This window comes from Antrostomus carolinensis, unplaced genomic scaffold (genome assembly GCF_000700745.2).
Source record: "Antrostomus carolinensis isolate BGI_N321 unplaced genomic scaffold, ASM70074v2 scaffold13058, whole genome shotgun sequence".
In the NCBI taxonomy this organism is placed as follows: domain Eukaryota; kingdom Metazoa; phylum Chordata; class Aves; order Caprimulgiformes; family Caprimulgidae; genus Antrostomus; species Antrostomus carolinensis.
Window position 1 is genome coordinate 707 of NW_010330961.1, and position 17,708 is coordinate 18,414.

Below are 17,708 nucleotides of genomic sequence, written 5' to 3' on the forward strand. Positions count from 1 at the left end.
AAAACAAATCAAGACAGTGATTTATAGTATTCTATCTCTGGTTCTAAGGCCTTCAGTCTAAAAAATAATTCTGATAAATTGAGCAATTAAAAAAAAAAGAGATAAAAGGATTTTTTTCTGAAAAGCACATTTTCTAGACATTGAAGAGTAAAATAGCTCACCATACACTCACACTATTTGAAAATAAGCTGAGGATTGACTTGTCTGCAAATTGTGTTTACATTAAATTACTTCTAAGACTCAGACTTCAAATTTACCAACCAAATGCATAATGAAACACAAGGGTGGAAAGGTAAATATAGACAACCTCTGAGTAGAAAAAGAGGAAAAAAAAATTAATCATGAAGACAGTTAAACACAGAAGGATCTTATCTACAGATGGAGCAAACTCCTTCACCAAGTCTTTTGATCAAGATTGGAATTATTTCAGTAGGTCCACACTGACACAACCAAAAGCTACGAATTAAGACTCAGGGAACACTTAATGAAAATATATGGTCTACAGTATGTCTGAGGCTAGATGCTTAAGCTAATTTCATCTGTTTTTTAAAAAATGCGCTAATGTGATCACTTGCAATTGAGATAAGAGATGCTCCACAATACCAAATCCATGACATAGCTTGAAAATTACTGAACCTTGAATATATGTTTTACTAAGTGAATATCTATTCTTTTATTGTAAATTTTCATCCTTCTTCCCTTGCCTTTGCCTTTTTGTTCATTTATCATTTTAATTTGTGTAATTTCCAATTCAAACAACATAGTCTATCATATCTTAATTATTTTTTTTTTTTAGATTACCAATTTATGTGAACTCAATTTCAAAAAAGACATTGCTTTAAACTGGCTGTTCAACCATTACCAATCTGTTTCACTATATGAGAATACAAAAGACATATTACCTCGGCTTTGGGCAGCTTCTTTCAAAGCAGCTAGAACCTCAGGCTTCAGGTCATCAGAAAGTAACCTTCCTTCCAGGCCAGGAAAGAATGCTCTAAGCACACCATAAAAAAAAAAAAAAAAAAAAAAAAGCCCCAAAACACACTTTAGCAAATCATCTAATTTATTTATGTTGTTGCACAGAAATTACCAGCATGGTAATCATCATGGTAAGACAGTCGCATGCAAAGAAATCGCTTACATATGCAAAACTGGGCTTTCAGTGGGTGTTTTCTTAGAAATTACAAAATCATATATTTAGAAGCAGAGAGTAGTAAGAAACTCAGCTTTTCAACTACTCTTCTTTTCAAGGCAAGTCTAAGCAAGTTTTCTCTTTATAGAAAAACCAGGATTAGAAATTATTTTCATCTATTTGTATTCTAACAAAAAATAAAGGTAAAACAGCACCTACTGTTCTATGTAGCTTAAAGATTCTATTTGAAGGCATACAAAAAAAAAACCCAACATGTAATTCTAGGACTTCACACAGATCTATGGATTTCAGACAGCAGACAATGATTAACACTACTGTAGCCAACAGTCATTCTCATCCTGCCCTTTCCTCCCCTTCCTTTATGTTAACACTTAAAACTAAACAGTTTTTTAGGCTTTTGTCTTCCTGAAATAAAAAATAACTATCCAGTTTAATTCTGACAGCAGGTATGTCAATTATACATAAACTAACAGAGTCTTTCTTGTTCTTCCACAGGTGTTAACAGAAAGAAATTCGTAAGAGTTTACTTCAGCTTTTTAAGAAGGCTCCAAATTTGAATATGCAAAGAGCTAAACTCTTAAGTTGAAAGTGTTTTAAAACATTGAGCAAAAGTAATTTATAATATTTATAACATCAGAATTAAAAATAATTACTGTAGGCAAGAATAGAAGCAAATAAAGCATTATTATTTCAAATTTCTGTATTATCACAGCTAGCAAGTAAATTTATGCCTCGTATAACGTGCTTTTCTATCATTTTTACAAGACTAACCAGACTAAGTCCATTAACAACAGAACAAGAACTGTGTAAGATACAATGGTATCATTAAGTTCCCAAAAAAGTATCTTGTGACTAGTCTGAAGCAGGGCTATAATAAAAATTTGTTACTCTCATCATGGGAATGTTTTCTGTGATAATATACTGGCTTAACTTCTGGAAGGTGAAACAGAAGCAAAGAATAGCAAAAGATAAATCATCTTACAACAGATGCTAGAAATTTTTTTTATTTTGTTAAAGAACACACTAGAATCACAGGCTCTGAGTAGTGTTAATCCCCTGATAAATAACCCGAATTGTCTAGAACAAGAAAGATCACGGGTTTAGAATATAATAGAAAAAAAACAGTAGCAGACTTGAAAAAAAATTGAGCTTCCCTCAAGCATGACCAGCTACCTGCATCCAACTGCTTTTCTCGAAGACGTGTTGTCTATACATATATTCAAACCACAATTTGCATAAGGACTTTACTTGGAGCACTTTTTACCTTAATAATACCTATATCGGCACACTCCAGCCCATCTCTACTTCCTGTATAAACAGTTCATAGGGCAGTAAAAGCAGCAAAGCACATGTCAAATGTCACATTCTCTCAAGCTGAGGATCTGAAAATTAGTGGAACTCTGAGGGAAAGGAGGAGGGCTGGTTGTGAACTTCATGAGGAACAACTACTGGTAAGACATCTGGTGTGTCTGAGTGACTTCAAATAGTACCTCTTAAGAGATTACTTGGAGAAGGGTCCAGATTTAACAAATCTTTTATGCATGCATAATCCAGTACAAACATAAAAAGCAGTACTCATGCCTTTCCCCACAGTGAGACAAGGGTGCTTCTTGAAGCTAGCTTGCTCTTTCCTATCCCCTCCCCAGTGTCAGCGCAAGCTTTTTTGGCAGATAAAATGTGAGCCAAATTGGAAGGTTGATGGGTGTGGGAAATAAGCAAAGGAAATACATAAATTGGAGAGGGACTGGAATGAATAAAGGGAGAGCAGATGTAGAAGACAAACCGACTTCTTTCCATTTCCATGGTAGTATCTGCTTACTTCCTGAAACCAGTTAAGTGTTTACTACTAGGGCCTTCACTAAGTGTCGTGTAAAATAATTACTTAATTTAATGTATTTCCTAGCATGTGTGTTTCTAACCTCCTCCTATTTATAACTCTCAGAAGAAAGCTAATTTGAAATACATCCTGAGGTATTCCCCTAAAGTCTTGATCACATGATCCTTTATAAGGTTATAATGGCAAGTAGCCGTCAAACTTTTCAAATGAGACATATGCACAAACACATGTACATCTATACAGAAAACTGAGTTCTGTCTATGCACTATTTAATTACATTACAGGCTGCTGCATATCATCTTGTTTGCTGATAAGCAAATAACAGCCTGAAGCTGTTTTAACATTTAAACTAAAAACCACCAGTATTCAAAATATAAAGTATACCTGGGATATTCTTCTGAGGTTATGTAAACGACATCCTGTTCTGACACAGACGAGGAAAACGGAATAAAATTTCCATTCTGTAGTGGCAAAAGCTCCAATCCAATCAGTTCACTGTAGACTCCATCAGAAAGCACAAATTCCAAAAGATGAAGCTTTTCTTCAGCAGGTCCACTGTGTCCAGATTTCCTTAGTACTTGCCGTACTACAGCAGGAGTCACTTTTTTCACAGCTTTAGCAGTAGAAACAGTAAGATGCACTGCACTAGCAATATTTGCTGGTACCTTGGCAATCTGCTTCCCTGAATTCTGGAGGTAGTTGAGAACAGACTGTGTATATTCTACTGTCTCATCCATTTCAGAAAAGTGCACCTGTTCCACCTTTATCCATTGATTACTCACTGAGTAAATAACAGTATGCTGGAGCAGCTCTTTAAAGAGAGGTACTACAATTGGTTTCCAGGGTACCTTGATTTTGTTCTCATCAGGCCATAACCTATAAATTCTTTCAGCTGACAATGGAAAATCCGAATTCTTCTCAGTCTCCATTCGTTTGATGGCTTCTAAAATAAGGGTGGTATATGCCTTTGGCACTATATTTACCACAAGAAGATCATTCCACAAAGCTGCTGGATCTCTCCATTGATCCAGCTCTCGCCATTTGATACTCCTCCTATTGTCTGTGAGACCAAAGAAACCACTAACATGAACTGGGAGTCCCGTTTTGCTTTCTTCACCTGGAGGCAAAGGCAGAAAACAAAATGCTCTTCCTGAAAAATCTGCTACAGCTCCTTTTTCCTCCCCATTAGTTGATAAAGACATGGCTATTCCAATAGTAGGAACAAATTTCAAGTCATCAGCTAAAGAATCCAGTTCAGTGCACATTCCTCGACCACCTACACAATTACATACTAACCAAGATGTCTTCTGTGCATCCTTAACACTCTCGTCTTCTACGACTATGTTTACATGGTAAGTCACACATGTTATGCTATTGCTTGGAATTCCCTTACAGTACTGATTTATTGCAGTTCCTAAGATTTTGATAGAATTGGGTCTTTCGTGTTTCAAGGCCTTGTTCTCACTAGCAGTTACTCTAAAAATCAGCCTCTCGGTTCCATCAGCTTCTCTAACATGCAGTGAAACATCCTGAACACTCTTCAGGAAAAGCAATACTGTGTCTGCATCTGCTCTGAAGGATTCAAACAGCTCCAAAACCTTCTGTTTGTCGTAAACATTGCTGCTCAGTTGGGAAGGCTGCAGACGAAGTGGGAAACGAAAAAAGGTCCCAGGAAAGTTTCCATTCTTAAAGGTTTCCTTAGTGCTGCCAAACACACCGATGAATGGTGCAAACTGGTCTGTAAGTTCATTGATTTCCTTGCTATCTTCTTTTAGATTCCAACACTGGCCTGATTCATGAGGTCCAAAAAGGGTTTGATGAGGATCAAGCATTCCAATCTGGTCACCACTGAAAATACTAGGGACATCTGTATCCATAAAGAACAAGTATTAGTAGTAATCCTAAAACAACATATTTTTCAAATACAGTCTTAAGAAACAAATTTTGAAACGCCAAGAAAAACAAATGCTATAAAACTGTGATGAACCCAGTATAATGCCCAGTGAAGTGGCTGAGCCACCATCCCTGGACTATTTAAAAGGTGTGTAGATGTGGCACTTGGGGACATGGTTTAGTGGTGGACTTCACAGTGTTAGGTTCGTGGTTGGACTCAATGATCTTAAAGGACTTTTCCAATAATTCTGTGATGCTGTAATTTTGATAACATATAATTCAGTGCTTATTGACAGAAAGAAATAAGCACACTCCTAGTCTGCAATTAAATATATAGTCATTCAACTATCTGAATTTTAGCAAACAGTGAGCAACAAAAAAGCATATTTTTTCAGTTCTATACTTTTATCTTTCTAATATTTTCAGGAAAAAAACAATTTAATTTACTAAAGATGTCTTCGATTACATTTATACTTTGCAAATCTTGAAGGCTTGCAAACAGTAATCTTGTACTTTTAAAAGCATGAATTCCCAGAATTATCAAACCACTGAACATATTAACTAAGCTTTTATTCATGCTCTGCTAGGTGAAATATTGTGAAAAAAACATCCTGTGTCTTACAAAATCATTTCTCAAGTTAAAAACGTTATTTCAGAAAAAATTTGCTTCCTATCCTGTACTATTATAATTACTATGTAGACTGTAAACACTATTTACATTATATGTTTCTTCAGTACAGCAATAAAACATTTTGCCAGAATAATAGGTTTCAAGACTGAATATTATCAGCTTGTGTAACAGTATGTACTGTCTCTCAAATGTAGAAGTGCATGTATCTCTATTATGGAATATCCTTTCTAGCATGAAATAAAATCACTGCTTATTACACAAAGAACCTACATAAAAGTTTCAGTTTAGTCTAAACTTTCACACTTCTACTTCCCTATCTACCCTATATTATGGGCCTCTATAATAAAAACAGCAATGCGTAACAGAAATAACAATGTAGAGAAATGTTAATTTCAAAGTAAGGGCTAAGTACATAATGAAGTTACTAGAATAAACAAATCTCAAAAAAAAATCTTCAAAAACCAATGGATACCTTAAAGAGTTTTAGAAAAATATCAACACTTCTTAAGAAAACTTTAGCCAGGGATCTAATTTTAAAATGCACCATAGAGAAAATATTAAATGTTTGATGTATATCTAAAATAATTAAACAATTTTAAATGTCAACATTTTCATTTTAAAATATCTATTGAGTGTACCTGTTATATGATAAACTGAATTAAAACCAATTCCAAATCTTCCAACTTTCAAGGGATCATCTTTCTTCCTGCTTCTTGCTATTTCTTGTATACCATGCCAGTCTTCAGGGGTGAAAACTGCATCATTGTATGCATAAAATGCTGGCCCTATAATAAATAGGCAAGTGTTAAAAAGATGACAGAAGAAAAGTATTTGTCATTAAAAATTTATAGGAAATGAGCTTACAGAACTGAGAAAGTATTTATTTAAAGGATGCATGTACAAATGAAGTGGGGAAGCTATGACTCAAGCTGACATCAAATGGTGCGTGGTGATAAAAAGGAGGTATAGAGTAGCAGCAAAAACAGAAGAAAGAGAATGGATTTACCTCTGTATATGGTACTTAAGAGACTTATATGCTGATGTGGTGTCTAGCTCTGGTGGCACAAAACCTAAACTCAATCTTCTACTCCATTCTCATTCTTCTACTCCGCTCTTGTAAGGCCCCACCTGGAGTACTGTGTCCAGTTCTGGAGCCCCCATCACAAGAGAGACCTGAAGCAGTTAGAACAAGTCCAGAGGAGGCCACAAGGATGATCCGAGGGCTGGAGCAGCTCTCCCATGAGGACAGGCTGAGAGAGTTGGGGCTGTTCAGCCTGAAGAAGAGAAGGCTCCAGGGAGATCTTATAGCAGCCTTCCAGTACCTGAAGGGGGCCTACAAGAAAGCTGGGGAGGGACTTTTCATAAGGGCACTTAATGACAAAACAAGGGGAAATGGGTTTAAGCTAAAAGAGGGTAGGTTTAGATGAGATATTAGGAAGAAGTTCTTCACTGTGAGGGTGGTGAGACACTGGAACAGGTTGCCCAAGGAAGTTGTGGATGCCCCCTCCCTGGAAGTGGTTAAGGCCAGGCTGGATGAGGCTTTGAGCAACCTGGTCTAGTGGAAGGTGTCCCTGCTGATGGCAGGGGGGTTGGAACTAGATGATCTTTAAGGTCCCTTCCAACCCAAACCATTCTGTGATTCTATCTGTTCAGTCTATCAAAAAGATGTTTGAAAGATGTACCAATCACAGTCTATTAATACCTCCACTGGAAGGGAATACATGGTAAGATACAACAATAACCTGTGTCTGGAAAGCAAGATAGACAAATCCAAATGAGAAGACACAATGAGGCTGATTAATAACTGAAAAAAGCTAGAAGCAAGAAGCAGTGGATCATTCATTGAAATCTTCAAATCCCGACTGAACGCCTTTCAGGATGATTATGCAAACTAATTTGTTTGATAAATACATAACTGACCTCTATCACACAAAACCCTATTAGATGATGTAAAAGCCTCAAAGTAACCCTAAAGTTACAAGAAACTACATTTGCAGTACACAGGCAGCATGGAGCAAAGTTTGGTATAAGGGTGAAAGAACAAGAGATAGGGAAGAAAACAACTGCCTGGAGAGAGCTGAAATGTCAGGGGCTAGGGTCATCTTTACAGTAAGAATTGGAGACAGCTCTCAAATGCAGAGGTTAACATGTAAAAAATCTGAAAATTATTGTTTAATATCCAAAGTATTCTTTTATCATAGGTCTTGCTTATTAAATCTTGTTTACTTGCTCTACTAAAAATCCTTTCTTATATTTTGGGATATCAAGTGAACCCAGGGAAACAAACCACAGGATACACAGTCACCCTGGGAGAAGTGACTAATAATAAAGCAGAACATGAAGACCTTCTCAAACAGCATTAACTGGAAGCAGTTGGAAAGCTGCTACTAACAACCTGTAAAAAGACAGTATAAGGCCTTCAATACCAAACACTGGCTTTGGAAAAGAATTATCAACATTAGAACATAGACAAAATATGTGCATAGTAAGGTGGAAGAAGCAACAGTCATCCCTGTATGGTCACCTCCATACAGCAAGGAGAAAAACACAGAATCACAAGCATATTGAAGAACAATGGCCAAAATGAATAAAAATTATATTTACCCTGATATTGTGCCATGTCCTTTGACCATAGAGTTTCTGTTCCATACTGAGTTTCATCATATAAAAACCTAACCTCTGTGGCACCAGCATCTTCTGCATTCTGTATCAGTTCCTGAGACAGAAAAAAAAAAACCCAAACAAAAACCAAAGTATAACACAGTAATGTTGTACATATTCTAGCAATGGCTTTTCAACTTAAACAGTGAACAAGAATAAGCAATTGTCTCAAGTTTAATTGTTTTCAAACTTTTCAGCCAAAATCATTTTATCCAGTTTACCTCAATGAAAACAGACATCATTATAAAAGGAATATTCAGACAAATACTACAAAAGTTATTTGAATTTGGAGCTCAAATACCACACACAAGCGGTATTTAGAAATAAGTTAGTAAACTGTTACTATTGTATTAACCCAAAACAGAGTTGTACAAGTTTCAAAACAATGCAAGACAGCAGAAGAAAAAAAAATTTACTGTTAAGCTCATATAACACCTGTAAGGCAACAGTGAGGCAACCAGTTAGAAAAGGGCCACAGTGCTCACTTCTAACACACTTTCAGCAAAGGTCTGCAAAGCAGCTCTGACCAGTAACTCTGTAAATCATGAACCGACAGAGCTCACCTGTTGAATGAAGCCCATAGACTAGAACAAAGCTTATGTTAAGATTGAGTATTTGTTAAATAGTAGTAGCACTGGTGAGAGCTTTGGAAAACTCTAATAATAAAATGTCAATAAACTAGTTCTGTAAACACTACCATAATAAAATATGCCTACCCAGTCCCATTTACAGCAATAGTATTATGCACTGCAGGCACAGAAGCATGATTATAAATACCTACAGGTTAGAACTTCACACAATGCTCTATTTACACTGAATCATCAAAATGTATCAGGACTCCAAAGACACACACTCATACATACATATATATACACACGTACACACATGTGTATGTTTGCATAGGTGTATGTAAGTTTTGTGCAGGGAAGTATCTCCACTGAATTGAAAAGCTATGTACGTGCATCACATCATATCCAATGTATTCATACAACATGAATTTCATCCAATTATGCATAAAAATAAGACTTCCTAGCAAGATGAATCTTTACTTACAAAATGCATCAAATAGCAGCAGATATTTCAGACAAGGTTGCATTCTAATACACTGTTGACAGTAACATAAGCTCGTTGTTATTTAATGACTGGTTTCAAAGCTAGAATCTCTCAATTTTTCACTTTGTGACAATATGTTCAGTCTATATGGCATATCACACAAGTAACCAAAATATAGTTTATATTGTCACTTCTACATAATTTTGAAGCATGATGAGATAGCAAGAAATATACCCACAGTTCAGCATAAATAATAAATTTTTAAAGAATCTCTATGAGGTATTTAATTACAAAAACCATGTAATTCTTCTTCTAAAAGAAAAATTACGGCAGGCACTCAAGAACATACAGAAAGATAGCCAAAGCCTCTAGAGATATTAAATGACAAGTACAGTAACCACCACATAGTCAGAGACTTGCATTCATTCTGTGGCACACTGAGCATGTGCTATATTCCGCTGTAACAGCATTGCATTTGAAGAATCCAAACAGTAAAATAAACGTTAACAGATCAGCAAAAATCCTGGCAGTAATCCCTCCCTAACAGTCTGTTAACTCTAAATTGTAAACAATGACAAGAGGAACATTTCTACTTTTAGATTTACCTATCTGATTTCTAAGGATATCTTATTTCTTCATGTTGGAATGAAAATTTGGGTTTAAATTCTTAAGAAGGTCTGAACCTTTCATGATTCAAATGCATCTTACAGATTCAACTAGTACTGGAAAATAGTAAAAATGGAAGCACTCGTCCTGTGAAAAGACAGTGCTCAGAACAAATACAGAATGCCATTTGCCAAAACGACTGAAGATCAGGCATTCACACTAAACAACTCAAAGTTCCACGGCTGCAAAGAAAACCAGCCAGGAGACAGCAGGAACTGCAATCATCTGTCACCATTTATATTTGTGTGTTTTATATATACAGAAAGATATATACATATATCTATACCAAATCCCATTAGTTAGAACCTAGCATTCCCATATACTAAGGAAATTAATCTCCTAACATCCATGTGATGAAGCATTCTGAATGAGAAGTTTAACATCCAACTATGAACTAATCACCTCAGATGCTATTTTAAAAAAAAAAAAAAAAAATCAAACTGGCACTTCCAGACCTTGGCATAGGAAGCTATGATAACTTGGACAAATCATCTTCTGCAGGTACATGTCTTTCCCCTTGCAGGACTTGATGAATTTAGAATGATTCTTACTTTTTCAGATCATAGAATCATAGAATGGTTTGGGTTGGAAGGGACTTTTAAGCATTATCTAGTCCAAACCCTCTGCCATGGACAGGGACATCTTTCACTAGAGCAAGTCACTCAAAGCTCCATCCAACCTGACCTTGAACACTTCCAGTGATGGGGCATCCACAACTTCTCTAGGCAATCTGTTCCAGTGTCTCACCACCCTCATCATAAAAAATTTCTTCCTTGTATCCAATCTAAATCTACTTTCTTTCAGTTTAAAACCATCAGCCCTTGTCCTGTCGCTACAGGCCTTGGTATAAAGTCTCTCTCCATCTTTCTTACAAACCCTCTTTGTATGTTGGAAGGCCGCTATAAGGTCTCCCTGGAGTCTTCCTTTCTCCAGGCTGAACAACTGCAACTCTCTCAGCCTGTCCTCACAGGAGAGGTGTTCCAGCTGTATCTAACGTAAGGTAAGATGAACTCCACTCTACCAGTTCATCATCTTATTTACTGAAAGATTTTTTAGTGCTTAAATCATATTGTCATTTCCATTGTTAGACTTGTAGATGTAACACTCCACATTCAAATGTGGAGTATCACAAGATAACATGCCCTATTGTTGCATACTTCGAAGTCTCCTGGACCAATAATTTAAAAAAAAAAACATAAAGAACACTAACCTCAGGTCAGAAAATCCTGTGACATTATTTTTTTATGAGAACTAGTGTCTAGACTAAAATGTTTTTCAGCACATACAACACTGATGGGTTTGTTTTTCTTATCACTCTAGACTAAGTCTCCCAAAAGCCATTCAGAGATTCCCATCTTAAAAGTGTTGTGATGAAACTTCATGACACTGTCATAATTCACTGAGGAAAACGTAATTAGCTACCAAGAAATTCCACATCAAAATCTTGTATTAAACTCTCCAACTTATCCCAATATTATACTAAGAAAAGCCCTTCCAAAAAATTGTACGTACTATTATGTGGCTTTATCATAGCTTATAAGGAGAGATTAATAATAAAGTAAGAAGCAAAATAAACATTTTAGCTTACTCAAAGTACATCATGAAGTCTCTGATTCAATGATAAAATCTGCATTTTATCTCTCTTTTTTATAAATTTCAGTGCTATCTGCAACAAGCAAACTCAGAGACATTAAGCACACAAAAAAACCCCCACAAACCCACAACTCACTTTGCCTTGTCCACAGAAATGGAAACACGTATCTCCTGTACTAGAATGAATATCTAACGAGGTGTGACAACTGCAGGATTTTCAGGAAAGTGTTAAACTAACAATATTATGTCATGCATATTAAATGACTGCTAAATGACCGTTTGTTATATACCTTAAGAATCTGTCCTCCTTCTGGGTATCTTCTTAAAATATCCTTAAGAAAATCAACAAGTGGTGGTGTTGTTTGTCCAAAACGACCTAAAACCCAACAAATAAACAAATAATCTGTTTATTATGTTATTGTGCACTTTATTTTACATTGAAAAAAAATACTCACTAAACATACTGGGAATTTTTTTAAAGTGAACTCAAGGCCTAATACTGTAAAATCTTGTATTTCCAAAATCAACTGTAAAAATACTATGTTATAAATACTTTTATTTAAAAAAAAAAATTAAAATAGCAGTCTTGATGTTAATGTCAACATGCTGTTTCATATCTAGATTAAACAAATTTGGGGGCTAAGTCTTTGCACCAGTTATAGCCCAACTCCAACTACTGGATGTTCAAATACAGCAACTTCTAAAAGACTACTACTTTTTAAGAAGCAGGACAGTATTCTAGGGCAGCAGTGGCTCTAACTTTTTTATAGCCAGTGACAATCCCTACTGACAGCTACACACAGGCACAGTATACTTTGACTCCAGTGTACACTTCCTGTTCTGGCACATGGTGCTGCTGGACCTGGTGCTAGCTTTGGTGTTACCTGGGCTTAGCACAGGAGGGAAAAATGTCTCAGAAAGGTACTACCAAGCATTATGAAGTCCTGCTTAAGAGAAAGAGTCTATCACAGAATGAAAGGATCAATACTTTTCAAACTCCAGTCTGAGACTAAAGAGCAGCTCCCTACATCCAAACCTCTAAAACATGTGCTTCAAACAAATATCAATAATGCAATCCCCACAAGCAAAACAGACCCTACTGATGTCCCATCTTTCCCTTCCCTTTAAAGTTATTAATATAGTAACTATTCTCTCTCTCTCCCCTGCTTCTGCATATTTGTGTTTTTATGAAGTACACAAATTCAAACAAACAGAAATTATATCTATTATGGAATAAAACATTAGACAAAAAAATCCACAGCATCCTCATCAATGTGGAAAAAAAAAGGGGGATAGATAAGAGAGACCTAATTGCTGAGAAAACATCAAGTAAAAACATCAAACATCTTGGCTTTATGAAATTTTTCTATCACTCTTTATTCAAGGTAACTTAACAGCCTCAATAAAAAGGTTACTGAACCCACAGCTGAAAGTGCAGAAAGTATTTTATAACTTTTGTTATTATTTTTACAGTATATAGAAATATATGAAAGTCAACATGCAATATGTTAACTTCCAAAATAATCTGAACTGACCAGTAGAAGGAAAGTTTGGGTTGTTTCTCTTCTTAGGAGAAATTCTCTAAAATCAAGAATCCAATCTTCCCTAAGTCTGACTTGGGAGGGAGGCTGAAGTGTTTAAACAACAGATTTCACTATGGGAACCACAAAAACAGACAAGTAACTTTTAAGCCATAGGACTGAAGACAGACATTTTAACTAGTTCCATCTCAGAGCAGAGCTGCTCTACGTGTGTTACAAAAATTGTTCTATGTTGAGGTCGCGACTTACTGCATCCTGTCAAAGCTGAAATGATTTTTCTTGAGTATTAGAGACGGTCATATTTAACATAAAACTGGTTCCACAAATCTGAAGGAGAAACTTTTTCCACAATAGGGACAGTCAGGCATTGGAACAGGAGCCCAGAGAGTTTGTACACTTTCCATCCTTGGAGGCTTTCCAAACTGGACCAGATCAACCCTTGAGCAACCTGGTCTGACCTCAGAACTGACCCTGCTTTGAGCAGAAGGTTAGAGTAGAGACTTCCTGATATCCCTCCCAAGAGGAATTATTCTGTCATCGTATGGAAAGATTATGCATTATTTGACAGACATTAGTGATGAATGAACACAGAGGGGACATGGGTGATCTTAAGAGCACTTCAACAACCGATGTGCTTGGCTTCCTGAAGTTAGAAATTCAGGGCTTTCCTTGATTCGTCTGCTATAAGGAAAAATCTCAGAACTGAAAGACTCCAGAATGAACACAAAAGGCTGGTACTAAAGCCTTCAGATCTCTTAGACTGACTTACATCAGAGTTGTGGGACAGAAAAAGTTAAGTGCTGTATCCAGACATGGACTGGTTAAGAGTGATATCTCTTAAGAAAATCTCAGCCAAATATGCCATTCCTAGGTGTAAAAAACAGCAACAGATTTCCTTTCCTATAAAAGATTTCTTAGGGCTACTACACTATCTTCTTCATATACCTCCATGGTAGAAAAACAGCGCGAAGAAAATAACTTGATGCTATAGAACCATGTGGTCTATTTCCATAGGTGTTTTCTAAACATTGCAGATTCCAGAGAATGAGAATGTGAACTTCTATCTAATATACAAACACTTCATTTTCCTCTGTCACTAGAAAACCATCAGCCAGTACACTCCTGGCTTACATAGGCTGAGTAATACCTTTTGTGACACCAAATAAAATATCTGCATGCAAAGAAGGGCTTTCATTCTTCATTCTATCGTCCCATTACCATTTATTTCCTTCCCTTACAATAAAGTTATTGTTAAAAAAGTTAATGTTAGCAACCAAGTAACATAATAATTATAGATTTTAATTAGAGCATTTCTGAAGATACCATACAAACAGATACAATATTTTTAATAGATACAGAATAAAAAAAAACAACAACAAACAAAAATATCAGAAGAAATCAAAAGCTTTCTACCAATAGTAGTTTCCTACATAGAGGTTACTGAAAAGATATTCTGCCAGTATATCAATTGCTTACAGTTATTCAGCTTATTTTATATGAGACAAGGAAGCACTACTGCAAGGTAAGTTTTATTGATTCCAAAGGACAGCAATATTCTAATTTCTACACAGGAAATTACAAAGAAATAAATAAACACCAGGGCATTTAAAAAGAGAACATTAATTTTCCTGAAGCAGAATGAAAAGAACAAGTGAAGGGATACCTAGGACTTCCAAGAAAAATAACTACTTTCTATTTAAAGAAGATGATAATTTCAATTAACTCCAGACTGTGTTAGAAAATGTTTCGTCCTTCCAGTTTATAAACAGAGACAAGTATTTTTCATACCTCCTCCTTTCAACCCTTTTGACTGAAGCTTCAGAAAAACTTGATTTTGAGACTTCTGAAGATCCACCAGCTTGATATCATCAGATAACTGAAACAAAAAATACGACAGATCTTGATCAGAACATCCTGTGGCATAAACAGTTTACTGTAGCTTAATTTCCTACACGTTTATTCTATGAAGTCTGGTTTTATCTGAAAGTATAAAAATACTCTGAAACATTCAGTATTGAGCCTGAGCAGCACTTTCAGACCCTAAGGTTTAGGATGGCCTCCTTTGCCTAATGATACTCCTCAGATGAAGTATCAGTTCATCTGATACTTCATCAGTTAATAGGACCAAAAAAAATGTCCACAAACAAATCAGGTGGAAAAAAATGCCTATAGAAGCCTACTAACACCAGGCCATGGCCTCCCATTTTCGCATTTGAAAAGTTCCTATGTTCTGGGAACTTCTGGACGCATACAACTAAAGCAGTTACTGTTCTAAGGTGCATGCCCACAAATAAAATAAACATATACAGGAAGTGCGTGGTCTATGTATGCCAAAAAGTACATATGGGTGTGTAACTTCATAGGAGTTTTAAACTAAGTAGTATCAGCTCAGAACAGCCAGTAATACAGAACGCATAGAGACAAAAGTATGTCACAGAAACGGCCCTGAAAAATGACAGCCTCGTCTCCCCATCACCTCAACACACAGACCTACGGACTCACCAGGAACATCACAGAGAAACTGGGGCAAACTAAGGAACAAATTCCTTAGCAGCCATTGGGAAAAGTATTTGGTAATCATGGCACGTCACGGTTTTGTTGCAATTCTAGCTTCATATTATATGTGTGTCCCAGTCATATATGGTGGGATGCTAAAATAGTGATATATGACATCACGTTATCCTGCACACCATGATAATATACATACAATCAGAAGTTGTGCTGTGCTAATTAGAAACTTAACCACTTCAGATCACTAGAAAGAAGCCAGTGCTTACACATAGATGTTTACAATCTAGCTACATTTAATAAGCAAAAGACAGTCCTGGCCCACAGTATGTAGTCATAATTGTAAAATATTAATAAGAAAAAAATTATATTCCTTTTTACTTAAAACAGTTTTAAATAGTACTTACAATAATAGTGTGTTTATTGTAAGTTCCTACAGAAATGTGATGCTTGAGATGGTCTTGTCTCAAGATGTAAAATAGCTTAAACTGGGTATACCACCCACTCAGGACTCACTAAAATAAAAAAGAATCCACAGAATGCCATAACCCATCACCAAGTATTAAAGAGATAGAATAACCAAATTTTCTCGGGTAGGATTTTTGTAGCAAAATACCAGCAAAAATTAGGAAAATAAACAAAAATTAATAGTTTAACATTGTAAGGAACTATGAGATAAAGAGATACTGGATTTTACTTAACATCTATGAATTGCATAAAGTAGCTTTAATGGAAAAAAAGATTTACTGATGAATATTCTACTACCTCAATAAATTTAAAAATAATTTAATACCAGTAAACAGGAGTTAAAAGTTTGTAAAGGATTTTCAAAATTGCTACAGTACAAATATTCCCATATATATTTTAGTTTAATATTTGTTAAAAAATCAGAATAGCTATTACAGTCTGCTTACTGACTGTTTGTTCCCTGCCAAAAGATAGTTTTCTGTGCCAGACAAAAGTGCTGCTCAGACCTTCACTTCCAGACAAATTTTAGAAAGTGATATACAGATCTCCTTCCTGCCAAAACAGGAAGGCCTGGAGAGAACAAAATCAAGGACACACAAAACCAGGCAAGAAAATAAAAGATAAACTACATGGGTGGTTTGTTTCAAACCTGAGCACTCAAAGATTATTTGCGTTCCCCATGTGGGTTCTTAAAAGCTTCCTGAGCAACAAAACTACTAACACCTAGTTCTTTCCTAGCATCATAGAATAGTTTGATTTGGAAGGGACCTTTAAAAATCATCTAGTTCAAAATCCCCTGCCACGGCCAGGGACGTCTTTCACTAGACCAGGTTGCTCAAAGCCCCATCCAACCCGACTTTCAACACTTCCAGTGATGAGGCATCCACAGCTTCTCTGGGCAATCTGTTCCTTCCAGTGTCTCACCACTCTCATTGTAAAATAATTCATCCTTATGTCCAATCCAAACCTACCCTCTTTCAGCTTAAAACCATTGCCCCTTCTCCTGTCACTACAGGCCTCGGTTTAAAACCTCTCTCCATCTTTCTTAGAAGTATGTTGAAAGGCCGCAACAACGTCTTCCCTGGAGCCTTCTCTTCTCCTTTATACATTTGCAAGTCCCCTTGCCCTATTTAACCCTAATTTCCAACCTGCTTGTCTCCCCTTCTTGCCTCTACTCCTCCCACCAATATATCCCATTTCCCAAAAGCATGGCCAGAAGCATCATGCCAAGCAGGACTGAAACAGCAATTCCAGGCTGATGCCTTCAACAGAGCAAGGCCACTCACTCATCTGACGCCCTCTCCAGTACCCAAACCTCAGCTGTAACTTGTAAGGGCTTCTAGTCATGGTGATGTCAGCTCTGCAGTCGAAGCTGTCGAGCAGGCAGAAAATCAACTAAAGGCCAAAAGGAAACCAGAACGAGCATATCCATGCTGTCAGGTGAATCCTCATCTCTCTCCAAAGCAATAAGCACGTGGATTGTGTCAGAAGCAGCAGAAACAACACGCATAAGTACAACACAAACAGAAAGACACAAATATACAGAAGACGAAAGCTGGCTCCATCAAAAGGCCAGGGGTTTGCTGCTTGTCCAAACAACCTTGCGGAAGGCACAGGCTGGGCTGCCCGCACAGCAGAAGACCGGGAAGGACGCAAAACGCAGCCGGGTGGGGACTGCCAGCACAAAGGCTGCGTGAGAGGCCG

The 17,708-nt window shown here is 36.6% G+C and overlaps 1 protein-coding gene across 1 annotated transcript; it reads right to left on the reverse strand.

Moving 5' to 3' along the window:
• Positions 1-902: 902 nt before the first annotated feature.
• Positions 903-15,232, reverse strand: LOC104517671 (sacsin; the record flags this gene model as incomplete). Its single annotated transcript, XM_010173076.2, has 7 exons — positions 15,209-15,232; positions 14,817-14,904; positions 11,778-11,863; positions 8,119-8,230; positions 6,153-6,299; positions 3,375-4,857; positions 903-994 (listed from the first exon to the last, which is right to left on the reverse strand). Coding segments are annotated over exons 1-7 (2,032 nt in total), but the record flags the coding sequence as incomplete, so codon positions are not given.
• Between the last annotated feature and the right edge of the window lie 2,476 nt (positions 15,233-17,708).